This window comes from Schistocerca piceifrons, chromosome 11 (assembly GCF_021461385.2).
Source record: "Schistocerca piceifrons isolate TAMUIC-IGC-003096 chromosome 11, iqSchPice1.1, whole genome shotgun sequence".
In the NCBI taxonomy this organism is placed as follows: domain Eukaryota; kingdom Metazoa; phylum Arthropoda; class Insecta; order Orthoptera; family Acrididae; genus Schistocerca; species Schistocerca piceifrons.
The window spans coordinates 140366818-140380609 of NC_060148.1; the positions used below are offsets into that span (position 1 = coordinate 140366818).

The window sequence follows — 13792 nt, forward strand, 5'->3', positions numbered from 1 at the left end:
GAGTGCCAGTACGTCTCTCTAGACCTGCCGTGTGGTGGCGCTCGGTCTGCTATCACTGACAGTGGCGACACGCGGGTCCGGCGTATACTAACGGACCGCGGCCGATTTAAAGGCTACCACCTAGCAAGTGTGGTGTCTGGCGGTGACACCGCACTTCCTACATCAGGAATTTATAAATTGACTTGTAAAGACTGTAGCAAAATTTACATCGGGCAAACAGGGAGAAGTTTTAATACCAGATTTAAAGAACATACTACTGGAACAGCACGTAATAAATCACTCTTTGGACAGAATTTAGATATGGAAAAACATGCAGAAATCAATATAAGGGATAATCTGAAGATACTGCATGTAACTCAAAAAGGACCTATGAAGGATATTCTAAAGAGCCTGGAAATTTTTATACATAATAAACGGAATCCGGCAGCGATGCTGAATGAAAAAATAGAGTCACGATAAAAAAGTTTCGAGCTATTCGAGAATAGTATTTGTACACAATGATGCTACTTTTCCTTTTATTATTTCAATAATTTAATTCCTTTGATGGGTACTACAAATGTGTCATAAACTTTTATCCTATCTTTAGATTTTTTAGGTTATCCTTGATTGTCGATATTTCCATAATCTCAAATAGGTGACAACTTCTCTGTGAATGAAGAGCCATGACATACCTCTACCACTGCAACGGACGCCGTGACCAGGGCGAAGATAACACCATATACTCGTCTGCACACCCGCTGCTACCATGACGACGGCGTCCTCGCTGCACAGACTAGAGGGCGCCTGATATACGCTTTGTAATCCATGGCAACGGCGTCCTCACCACAAGGAGTAGAGGGCGTTGTAGTCCATCCGTATTAGCCGTTTTAGTAATTGACTCAAATGTTTTCTACGCACATCTACGAATAGATATATTATAATACAAGACGATACCAGTTTTTGTGTGACACAAATTGTTTTACTTTATATTATGGCACATAATGTAATATACTTTTACGAATTTTACGAGTTGACTTCTGAACATATGTTATTATTTTATGATTAACAGTATAATTGTAACTCTTTTTAAATGTAATGGTTCCGTTTTCTGTTATTTACTGTCACTTAAATGTATGTTAAACCAAGGTGACTAATATTTACATATAATAAACTGTATTAAATGCAGTTGGTGCTACCAGCTATTCACGTCATCTCAGCACGCTATTAAAGCCCATACGAAGGGTTAGTCTCGCATAGTTTCCTCAATTATGTAGACAGGAGTGACACCACCAGCAGTCGACCAATGGGTAACATGTTTAAAATTTACTTAATTTCAGCTGTTGTATAATGGAGTCTTTCTGACGGACATTTATAATTTCACGGTGTAGACGCCCAGAAGATGACCCCTACGTCGGCTTGAAACCGGTTGGCGATATAATAATAATAAAAATAATAATAAATGCGATTAAGACTGTTTCTGAATAATTGCTTCAGTCTGGAATCGCGCGACCGCTACGGTCGCAGGTTCGAATCCTGCCTCGGGCATGGATGTGTGTGATCTCCTTAGGTTAGTTAGGTTTCACTAATTTTTAGTTCTAGGGGATTGATGACTCAGATGTTAAGTCCCATAGTACTCAGAGCCATTTGAACCATTTTGAATAGAAAGACTGCAGGTCTGATAAATCTGGAAGGTAGTCTGAGGCCTGCTGATACATTTGAGCTGGAGTTTGTTACCCTGCTGAAGAAAGACATAGCTATAATCGAATATATTTGGTTTTTGGCCCATCCCTGATGATAGCACTTCGCAACGTTCTTTTCACTACTGTATACAGACCTGAAACGATCCTTAATGGGGCGAGAGCAGTGTGGCGGAGGGGAATGGAGGGGGACTGGGGTGGGGAGGGAAGGGAAGGGTGAGCGCACGTCTGCTGTAACACGACACCGGAAGAAAAGTACTGACAGATCCTGAGGCAGCGATTTGGCTCGCAGTCCACAGTGATTAAGTGCTAAGGTGCCTGAGTACAGTCTGTTAACGAATGGACGAGCGTATACAATAGGTTTCTAGATATGTGAGTGGTAGAAAAATTTCTTAATAACAGAACCTCTTACATTGCACTCGAGAGAGCTTGGCGTGCTGCAGAACATAATCTGACAGACAGTATGAGCTGATGATGGTGTAGTGTACGGGGAGATGTAATTCTTGAGTGACTGTGGGACGGTACAAGTTGACTTACACAAAATTTGTAGATGGTGAGATGAATGGTAGTTGGATCTAAACGTAGAAATACTGGAATACAGCATTAGCAGTCACATCGATGAAATATCTCTGTGTAAGGTTGCAAAGCGATATGAAATGGAATGAGCATTTAAGAATGGAGCAGAGAAGGTGAATGCACGACTTCGAGTGGGAGAATTTTAGGAAACGTAGGGTTAATCTGTAGAAGACAGAATATAGGACAATAGTACACCCATTCTTCAGTGCTGTTTGAGTGTTTTGGATCCGCACCAGGTCCTATTAAAGAAAGACATCGAAGCAATTGAGAGGTGTGCAGCTAGATTTGTTACCTGTAGATTCGAACAACACTCACGTGTTGTAGAGATGGTTTGTGAACCCAAATAGGGACCCGTGTAAAGTAGACAATGTTATTTTCGAGGAACACTGCAGAAAAAATTTGGAGAACCGATATTCGTAGCTGACTGCAGAATGATTTCACGGGCATCAACGTCCATTTGGCGCAAGAAGCACTAATACAGAGAAATTATGGTGTCTGTGGGGGCAAATATACAGTCGTTTTTCCCTTGCCGTATTTAATAGCGTAACAGGAGAGGAAATGACTAGTAGTGGTGAAAGGCAGCTTCCGCCATGCACCCTATTGTGACTTCTTGCGAGTATAGGGAGATGTTCATGTACATTTACAACAATGCTCAGCATGCCAGCAAGCGGTGTGTGACGGAGCGTGCTTCCAGCACCCCTAGCTGACAGTCTCTTTAGTGGACTTGTAGCATCTTCTAGGTGTCCTGCAAACAAAACACAGACTTTGGCTCGTCTTCCACTGAAGATTTTCTGCTTGATCGTTCCTATTAAAGTTGGCCCTAATTTTAATCCCTTGGCATTAGGTGAAATGGCTCCCTTTGAATTTGTGTGACTCATCGAGCAAAAGAAATATTACGGAGTCCTTCTAGTTCGTATGTGGGTGACACAAGACTTTTCATTGTTTAAAATCAGCTGCCATGCCGCGCGGGGTTGCTGCACGGTCTGTGGCATCTTGTCACGGTTCGCGCGGCTCCCCCTGTCGGTGGTTCGAGTCCTCCCTCGGGCATTGGTGTGTGTGTTGTCCTTATCATAAGTTAGTTTAAGTTGGGTTAAGTAGTTTGTAAACTTAGGGACCGATCACATCAGCAGTTTGATCGCATAAGCTCTTACCACAAATTTTATTAAAAAAATTAATGTTCAACTGCCTCTTTGTGTACCGCACCGATAAATTCTCTAAATCATTTTGTTATTGCTTTGATCTTCTGATGACTTTACTAGATGGTAAAAGACAGCATCATCTGCAAACAATGGCTGCTCAGATTGCCTCCTAAATCGTTTTTGTAGATTAGGAACAGCAGAATGCCTACAACACTTCCTTGGGGAAGGGCAGATACCACTTTCGTTTTACTCGATGACTTTTGTGAACTGCTACCAGGCAAACAGGAATACGGGTGTGACCCGGATGAGAGGCGTCACGCCACGCTTCCCGTGGTTTGGCCGTCCTGCGGCAGACTTCCGCTGCGCCCGCCGTCATATTGAGCGCGCGCTCCCTGCGGCGCGCACTGCTTCTGTTTGCTCCCCAGTGTCGACAGCGGACAATGCAGCCGGCGGGCGTAATTGCCACAGTGGCAGCTCTGCTTGCAGCAAACGGGACCTACTCGGGGCTGGATTGCGTCTGCTGGCACCTCAACAATGTTACTGACTCTGAACTCAGTGACGTTGAAGATATGTTGCAATGGTTCTACTGTGATGATGAAGGTAAGTGCTTTTTCGTGCAGTACAGACTGACAAGACGTTATCCACAGTGCAGTTTTCACTCACGCACAGGCGCCTTGGCTTTCAAAATGCTCTTATCAAAGGTTATACGTTTTCTCCCTGACAGTGAAGGACCGCCTTGGGGACAAACTGCACTTCATTCTCACCCTTTTCGGTCAATGTACTTTGTAATAACCTTTTGCATGTGAAAAATATCATAAAGTACGATTTGGAAAGACGGTAAATTAAGCATCTATATTTGCGAATTGAGCCCAAAACGTTTTTCATATGTGTGAGGATAGATAGAAGTAAGATGTTGAGAAATACAACGAGTAGATTCTTTAAAACCAAAGCACCTTCTTGCATAATTTCTACCGTACCTCGTCATAATAGCACCCTTTACACATTTTACATAGTTCTGTATTCTACATAATCGTGGACATTGATACTACAATAAAAAACAATTCACAATGAATATAGTGATGTCAAACGGGTCTTACCTACTTAACGTACAGCGATACATCGATAAGAAAGAGAATGAAATACAAACTAAGAAAACAATTTCGTTCGTTGCTAAGCACAATGAGGAGTGGAAAGTTCCGAGTGACAAGAGAAAATGGTGGGCTGCATTCTGCGCTTCAGAAATTAACATTCGCCGTTGTGTCATCGCGGTGCAGAGGACGTATCCTTAGCGGTACAGCACAGATATCGGTGGCTGATGCCTGACGTGGCTGGGACGGAGCTCACTACCTTGACTGCACTGTTTAATTTCCTAAAGTAAGTAAAATATTTTTGTAGTTCTAAAATTACCTTAGAATGAGCCTGACAACGTTCGTAGGGCTGAATCGCCTGTAGACGTAAAGAAAAAGACCATCCTCCTTTCCTTTTTCGTGATGGATCTATGACTCTGTCGTTGAAATTTGGAAACCTGTGAATCGTTTTCTTTGCAATAGATATCATGGCAAGATGAGACAGCGTATCTTCATCTCTGGTACTACTAAGAAACTGTTTGATCCGCGACAACGTGCGGAAACACGTCTCTGCTTCACAGCTTCTCATGGGACAGCAGCCGCTGATTTCAGCAAATTCCTGACGTCGCCAAAAGGTTCTTGCAGATTATTTTCATTGACAAACTTTATAAGGGCTCCTGCGGTTGAAACCTATTTCGAGAATAAATGGTCTGTAGCTCTGTTTTTAACTGAGCTTTACTTAAAACATTGATAGGACTGCGTAAGAGCAGATAGAACATTTTCATTACACTAATTTTTCAATGAAAGAAAGAAGCGCTGTTTGAGTAAATTAGAGAGCAACAAGTGGCTGCAGAATTCAAACCTCTGTTTCTTCTGTGATATCATTAGCATTGTCTCTAATTTTAAAAATTTCGTTTCAGAATGATATGTATATGTATGTGTGTGTGTGTGTGTGTATGTGTGTGTGTGTGTGTGTGTGTGTGTGTGGTTTGCAAATGTTCCACATCCCCTTCTGAACCGATTTCAACCAAACTTGCTACACACATCCCTTACTGCCAGCAGTGAATTGCTGTGGGGGTAATAACTACTCATCTCTCATAGTTCAGGACACATAACGTCATAAACAGTGCCTCATAATGCATGACGTCTAAATTTACTGCTTCTTCCCTACCACCTCTGTTCGCAGCACATTCTGCACACAGTACCGATGTACACCTGGGAATGTACCTGCAAAGTCGTGTCATTGCATGACGCAAGGACCAGGAGATGTCGCGTCATGAGTGATGAGCTGTGTGAAGAAATGCCGCGTCATGTATGAATTTTTAATACATTTATTCGTTAGAGCTGAGACACACACAGAGTCGAGTCCACTTAAGAGAAATCCCCGATACCTGGCAAAGCTTTCATCATCTTTCAGCTGCGAAGCGCAAATGGCTGTAGGCGAAAACATTAGCCACCTGTAGGGCTGCGAAGAGTCTATGCAGGCGTTTACAGAATCGCGGTCTAGACATGAGAATAAGCTGTGCTTACACTTCTGGAAATTATGCATATTTCGTTTCGTAATTTTAAGTATTTTCATGAATACATATAAATGAAATTTTTTCGATATTACAGAAAAACACAGTTCAATTTTTGTTTTCATTTCTCATAGCAAATTGCCAAATGAATACCTGTACATTGCTGGGTTTGTCAGCTAGTTATTTTTATAAAATATCCCTAGCCGAAAGGAAATTTTTGTGTGATAGAGTTTTATCCTTAGACCACATGTTTGATTTACATTTGTTGTCTGGCTGCTGATATCTTCAATGTGTTTAAGACATTCTGGAGTGTCCTCTCTATTCACATTAACTGTGAGCACTTTTCACGATTTAAAGTTCCATGTAATCGCTGATCCGTGTGGGATTCTTTGTTTCACAACTGCATCTGGAACAGCCACTTTTCGAGGTGAATGACAGAAAAGTATTGCTACCTCCGCAGTAGTTCTGAAAAACGGTTTCATTTGTTTGTTTCGACTTGTCGCTTGGGCAAAAATTAAGTTCAGTGAGAGTTCATAACAATGTACGTAGTACACGAAATGAAATGAAATGTCGTGTGACGAGGGCCTCCCGTCGGGTAGACCGTTCGTCTGGTGCAAGTCTTTCGATTTGACGCCACTTCGGCGACCTGCACGTCGATGGGGATGAAATGATGATGATTAGGATAACCCAAGTCCCTTAGCGGAGAAAATCTCCGACCCAGCCGGGAATCGAACCCGGGCCCTTTGAACTGACAGTCTGTCGCGCTGACCACTCAGCTACCGGGGGCGGACATACACGAAATTATGCCCTTATATTACAGTTGATTGGATTTCTGTATGATGGTCACGCATGACGCTGGCGCCATCATAAATTTGAGATATTACGTTTTCTTTCGTTTCTTGGACAACATGGGCGAGTACATCTTTAATTGAATCAGCCAAGGAGGTAGCACTGATAAGCGATTGATTTGAAAACATGCAAAATCTTTCAACCGGCTCTTCAGCAGATAACAGAAAACGAAATACTACCAGTAACTGAAATTTAGAAGCTACATCAGATGTTTCATCTGCTAACAGAGACACAAAATCTGTATTCGCTAGTTCTGCATTATCTTCGTCCTGACACACATGTAACGTACAGTCCAATAAATTCTTCTGTATACCACTGAGTGCACCTAAAAGACAGCAGAATTGTTCACGTGCTCTTTCACATCCGCAGCTGACGCGGAAGTGAAATTTACCCGTTCCCTAAGTATTCTAGGACTGTTAGATTGTACTGTTTCATCATGTACACGTAGCGCAAGTTCAGACTCACTGCAGAACTTTATCTTGGAAAGAACATTGCGAGTTTGTCTTATATCGCCGTTCTGTCTTTCTGTATTTTGCCTGAAAGCTAAGATGTTGCATAATTTCTGTTATTCCGAGGACTGATAAAGCTAAAAAAGTATTCTTATGTCCAATAGATTCCCCACGCTTCTTAAACGTCTCTGTTAGATGACTTACAAGGAAACTGTTAAGTGCGACGTCGCAGGAACAGTCTTTAGTAAGGCTTATTCGAAAGTGAAAATTATGGCCGGAAAAATATTAACTGGTGCTGACACACCATATCCACGGAAAACGAGAGTCTGGGATGCGCAGAGATCAACCTTCTGTGGGGTGCATGTATTACACCTCACAAAATGGACATCGTCGACATCCAAGAAATGTTAGAAACAAACCATTAACTATGACCATGGAAACCGAATAAAAATGGCGCGTCTCAGTGATCACAAAGGTTCGCACCATCGAGATCAAAGACGAGCTCCTTGGCAGCTACGAAGCGTGCAAGGCATCCACTCTTGAAGAATGCATACAGAAATCACATTGGAGTAACAGGGTGACGAGAACTGATGGAAAGTGATGGCGTGCAACCGAATGCGAAACAGCCTGTCGTGGAGCGTATCGTGAAACTGGCTGTCCTTTAAGCCGTTGATGCAGATAGCGCAATAATATGTTTTACACGCACAGAAAAGACAAACATGTGGAGGTTGAATTCATCTGGTGGTTCCAGGTGCTATGAACTGCAATGTCACACACTTTCCAGGAGCGATAGTTTGTGCTTTAGGAGTTTGACTTTTATACGCAGACTACGAATCAAACAAAACCAACTTATTTTGACGAGCTATTAGCCAAATGCAGTGTTCATACCATAGTTGCAGTTATCTAACGCCCGTTCTCCCACTCTTGCTAGCTATGATGTAAATATCCCCTACTGCTCTTGCCAAAATCACTCACATGAGAAAGGATCAAGGGGCGCAAAGCACCTCTTAGTTCTTGCAGAGCAATGAATAGCGTTCCAGCATATTTACCATCCGGTTAAAGAGTCAGTTAATAGTATACGAATTGATATTCCATGATCTTGATAGAATTCTCTTGATACCTTTAATTTCCAGGGTCCCTTTCATATGTGTTTCCTCTTCAAACGCAGATTGGTTGCAGTTGAAAACAAATTCCTTACTCTACGATAAGATAAGTTTGAATATCTCCCCTACAAATTTCTGGGCCGATTCCGTAGTATGCTGTGCATCGTCAAGCTTTGTTTGAAATTTCATTGTCCTACAATTCTGTAGCACAGTTTGACGTTAAGCAAGCATCCACCGCTTCTCTTGAAATCACTATATGTATGTCGCGCGCAGTTTGATGTGGATAACGTAGTAGGTCACCAGCATCTACATCCTGTAAATTGTATCGAACATCCTCGAAACGCGAAAACATTAGTTTTTGTGACAAGTGCGTCTTGTCTGTTCCATAACCGTAGTTTTTCATATGCACTAAAGGTCATATTTCTGCGAACTTCTTCAAAATACACTACTGGCCATTAAAATTGCTACACCGCGAAGATGACGTGCTACAGACGTGAAATTTAACCGACAGGAAGAAGATGCTGTGATATGCTAATGATTAGCTTTTCAGAGCATTCACACAAGGTTGGCGCCGGTGGCGACACCTACAACGTGCTGACATGAGGATAGATTTCAACCGATTTTCATAGGCAAACAGCAGTTGATCGGCGTTGCCTGGTGAAACGTTGTTGTGATGCCTCGTGTAAGGAGGAGAAATGCGTACCATCACGTTTCCAACTTTGATAAAGGTCGGATTGTAGCCTATCGCAATTGCGGTTTATCGTATCGCGACATTGTTTCTCGCGTTGGTAGAGATCCAATGACTGTTAACAGAATATGGAATCGGTGGGTTCCGGAGCGTTATACGGAACGCCCTGCTGGATCCCAACGGCCTCGTATCACTAGCTGTCGAGATGACAGGCATGGCTGTAACGGATCGTGCAGCCACGTCTCGATCCCTGAGTCAACAGGTGGGGACGTTTGCAATACAACAACCATCTGCACGAACAGATCGACGACGTTTGCAGCAGCATGGCAAAACTTCATTTTTTCGGCTGAATCCAGGTTCTGTTTACAGCATCATGATGGTCGCATACGTGTTTGGCGACATCGCACTGAACGCACATTGGAAGTGTGTATTCGTCATCGCCACACTGGCGTATCACCTGGCGTGATGGAATGGGGTGCCATTGGTTACACATCTCGGTCACCTCTTGTTCGCATTGACGGCACTTTGAAGAGTGGACGTTACATTTCAGATGTGTTAGTACCAGTGGCTCTGCCCTTCATTCGATGCCTGCGAAACTCTACATTTCAGCAGGATAATGCACGACCGTATGTTGCAGGTCCCATATGGGCCATTCTGGATACAGAAAATGTTCGACTGCTGCCCTGGCCAGCACATTCTCCAGATCTCTCACCAACTGAAAACCTCTGGTCAATGGTGGCCGAGCAACTGGCTCGTCACAATACGCCAGTCACTACTCTTGATGAACTGTGGTATCGTGTTGAAGCTGCATGGGCAGCTGTACCTGTACACGCCTTCCACGCTCTATTTGACTCAATGCCCAGGCGTATCAAGGCCGTTATTACGGCCAGAGGTGGTTTTTCTGGGTACTGATTTTTCAGGATCTATGCACAGAAATTCCGTGAAAATGTAATCACTGTCAATTCTAGTATAATCTATTTGTCCAATGAATACCCGTTTATCATCTGCATTTCTTCTTGGTGTAGCAATTTAATGGCCAGTAGTGTATATTCGTAATTGTTGTTTTCCTACGCCACGGATGATTTTCCAAATACAAAATTACGTTTAGTACCAACTCCTAGGACAACGACTGTCCTTCAGTACGTTTCACTGGAAACGGCAACTGGGTCTCCCTGTCCGACAGCGTCGATGAAGTGCCCCACACCTGTCTCAGTAAAACTTTCTTTCTATTGCCGTGCACGTATCATTACCACTATACGCCTTTTGTACATTGTTCGCACGACACCACCCATTCCACTGACTCATTTGCAGAAAGGCTAATCCTTCATCCGCCACTTCTTTCTCACTCAGCGAAATTTCTTGGGATTCTTTCTCACGGAATCTCAACTTCGGCTACTGTTACTGAAGATATAACGCAATGTTTGCTTTGTTTATAGTTGCCATTGCTCTGCTTTGTATCACCATTAGCACTGTATCACTATCGTGAGTTACTCGTCGACTAAGCAGTTCAGCTACACTCCGTAGCCTCGTGCTGTCGACAGCATTTGATACCTTCAGTCCCACCCCCTGTTGGCATCTGCAGCCAGTGTTGTGTTAGCACGGTAGGCAAAATGTGGGTCGTCGAATGACGTTAGGTCTGACATGCCAAGGCATGTACAGCTTGTGCCTTTACTCTTAGCTAACAGCAAACACGGAAAACTAAATGGGCTATTGGTAGGAGTGAAGCAGGAAATACAAATGTTGCTTTTACGTCCATTTACATTAACACACCTGGAGGATGCCTTTCCTCGGCTTGTTTACGCTTGCCTTAACTCGAGCTGAGGCGGCGGCCTCTGAATTTCATAGTTCCCTTCGAAGCTTTAAGGTGTTTCATCTAGAGAGATACTTTTTGTGTGTCCAGAGACCATGCCGCAAAGTTTCTGGCAGATGAGAACAGATAAGCACTTTTTAGTGCAAAGCCACTCTCTGCCACTCAGTGCCTTCATTGCTGCTTTATTTACGGCGAGGAACCGTATGTCAACCGCACTTGCACATCGGTCGACAATTTCAGTTCGATTATTTCTAAAATGATCTCAACATTTGATGAGTACTTAGCTATTACATTTGTTTTCTCCCTGCTCCGTAAGCGCTGAACGTTCCCACACAAGTACAAAGGGACAGAAGTGCAACTACTGCCTCGGAAGTGTACAGAACAACGAATGGCAGCGCCTCTGCTACTTACCTAACGAGATACCCTGGGTAAACACGGCTACAGCTAAGAGGAAAACACAGCTCAGAGGCGGATCCCAGAGATTAAAGCGAGAGGAGAGTGGTATGCCGATTGCATCATTGGGAATTCCAGCTTTTCAGGCTGCAGTTATTTGACTGTGACGCAGTACTTGGCAGGTAGACTGTGATGAGACAGGCTAAGTGTGCGGCGCTCCAGGAGATGAGAGTACAGAATGCCCGGGGTCGTCATTCACGGCCCAACCTGGACTGGAGATCTGAAGTCACCAGGAAAGGCTCCCACCGGCTGCCGCTCCAGTCTGGAGCGCCCTGCCGCCTGCAGCCCAGCTGCCTCTCGGCCAGCCTGGAGTCTCCTCTCCAGCCCCGCACTGCCAGCTCTGACACCAACGTAAGACTGTATCTGCTCCGGCGTTCTGCAAAGGTTTATGAGCGCGGGTCCATATGTCTTATTCCCAATCTCGCCAATCAAACCAGTTAACGATAAGTGTGATTTCGACTTAAATATTACTGTCTGCGCCTAGCCAGGTACATCGCACGTTCCTGTGGTAGCGGTGCTAACTCTGTCAAGCTGGGGCAGAACAGCATGGCTGACATGCGACATTAAATAATTTTGTTGAAAGGATGTCGAAAATATCGCAAGCGAGCTGTCTCAAGGACTCAGAAATGTAACAGCTGCGATCAGTGTAACCAATTACGTATTGTATACCAAGTGGCTCCCCGTGAGATGGGCGAGAGTGCAACGTGGCATTCTCCGCTCTGCTCAGGGCCTCGATGCACGGATCGTCCACACCGATGCTGCAGTCAGAACTTCGGCTCATACGGAATGACGGCACAGTGTCCAGTGTTGTACTGTCGGCGCAGCTCTTCCCGCTTCCTCGTCAAGGGGAGCCGCAGCAGTGGCCGCCGTGCTGACAGTCGGCTGACTTGTTGACCTTTTGCTTGTAAAAGTGTGCAGCACACCTCACACCGTGTCGATTATCGTTGGCTGCAGCTCTCTTAGAGTTTCACTTTCAGTAGCTGCTGGTACTGATGTGCATATGAGTAGCCCGTGGAAGCTCGTGAGTCAGAGTGCAGACCTCGAGGTGACTGACGAACGTTTTGCAGCTTGGTCACCGGGGATCGCAAAGTGCGACAGCCTGGAGCAGCCGTCCCCCGCGTGGTCAGCTGCGCAGCGCCTGGCAGACCGGCTCTGGGACTCCGGACTGCCGCCGCCGCCAGCAGGTGGAGCGGAGGAGGGAGGGTGGTGCGCCGGCGCCCTGGCGCAGCTCCGCCGCCTCTCGTGGCCCGAATCCGTGGATATCCTCGAGGAGCTCGACTGCCGGATCGCTGACGACTGTATCGACTCCCGCTGTGTACCGAGGTATGTAGACCACTCGACGCCATTACTACTAACCGTACAACTAACTCTTTCTCCTATCCTTAAATTTATTCTCAATACTGTCACCTACTTTTCCTATTTTGCGATACTAACTATCAGCCAATAAGCGCACATTTGTGAGACCCAAAGAGGAAGCGCGCTAATACCTTCTGCCGCCGCCTCTTCTGTTGACACTTTCCACCGAGCAGTCAATGGAATGTGCCTCGTGGCATACGTCTCTCTCCGCTCGTTGTCTCCTCATATCGCTACAGCAGACAGTAAATCATCTGATGATGACAGTCAAAGACTGAAAGCGGTAACTAACAATAAAAGCCTTTCATCCAGACTGCTTGCCTTACTAAAATTGAATTTATATTCCTATTTCCCAACCGTATTATCAAAAATCAATAAAAGTACAGCGTCGTTTGAGTTGACAACACCTGTAGCTCGATATCGTTGTTAGTTGTAAATTAGTTCAAAAGTGTAAACAATAAACACTGCAAGTGGCTAAATTAATTACTTTTCGAAAGAAGCAATTATAGAGTCAACACCCTGCACCACCAGATTACAGTAATACTCCACAACATTTTCTGTATATACGTAATTAAAATCTCTAACATGGCAGCAGTCAGCAACAGTAAAATTATGGAAGCCATAGGAATCGTACAGCCAACAAGTGGCACGTCAGATGTTTATTCACACTTTTACCTTGCTTTACTGTTCATTAAGCCATGTGGCTATACCTTAGCATTTATATGGTATATGGGTCATTTTAGTGTTGACTGAGCTTTATGACCTGTTTTCTCTTTTCACACAATAAATTTACACACGTTACTACTTCTTCCAAGAAAGAAAGGTTTATATCTGTTTAAAACTAGGTAAGGATTCGAATAAACTTGTGAAGTACAACTAGCTGGTGCATGATTCCCATTCTTTCCATACATCATTAACTTATAGTAAGACAGTCACATTCAAGCCAACTTTTGCTTCAAGGATCATGAAATGGCATTACGGTATTACCGCCTCTAGCCTCGAAGACTTCGTCAACTCGGCGGGGAAGAGAGTTCCGAAAGTTTCTTCAGATACGCAGCATCTGACCGAGGCCTCCCAGTGACGCATCAGATCCCGCAGAGCTACCAGTGTGT

The 13792-nt window shown here is 44.3% G+C and overlaps 1 protein-coding gene across 1 annotated transcript in view; it reads left to right on the forward strand.

Annotated features, from left to right (window-relative positions):
• The first annotated feature begins 3831 nt into the window (after positions 1-3831).
• Positions 3832-13792, forward strand: part of LOC124719815 — an 80724-nt gene continuing 70763 nt past the window's right edge. Inside the window, exons 1-2 of the mRNA XM_047245005.1 lie at positions 3832-3991; positions 12395-12650. Of these exons, the coding sequence (XP_047100961.1) occupies positions 3832-3991; positions 12395-12650 (416 nt within the window). The remainder of the gene's footprint in view (positions 3992-12394; positions 12651-13792) is intronic.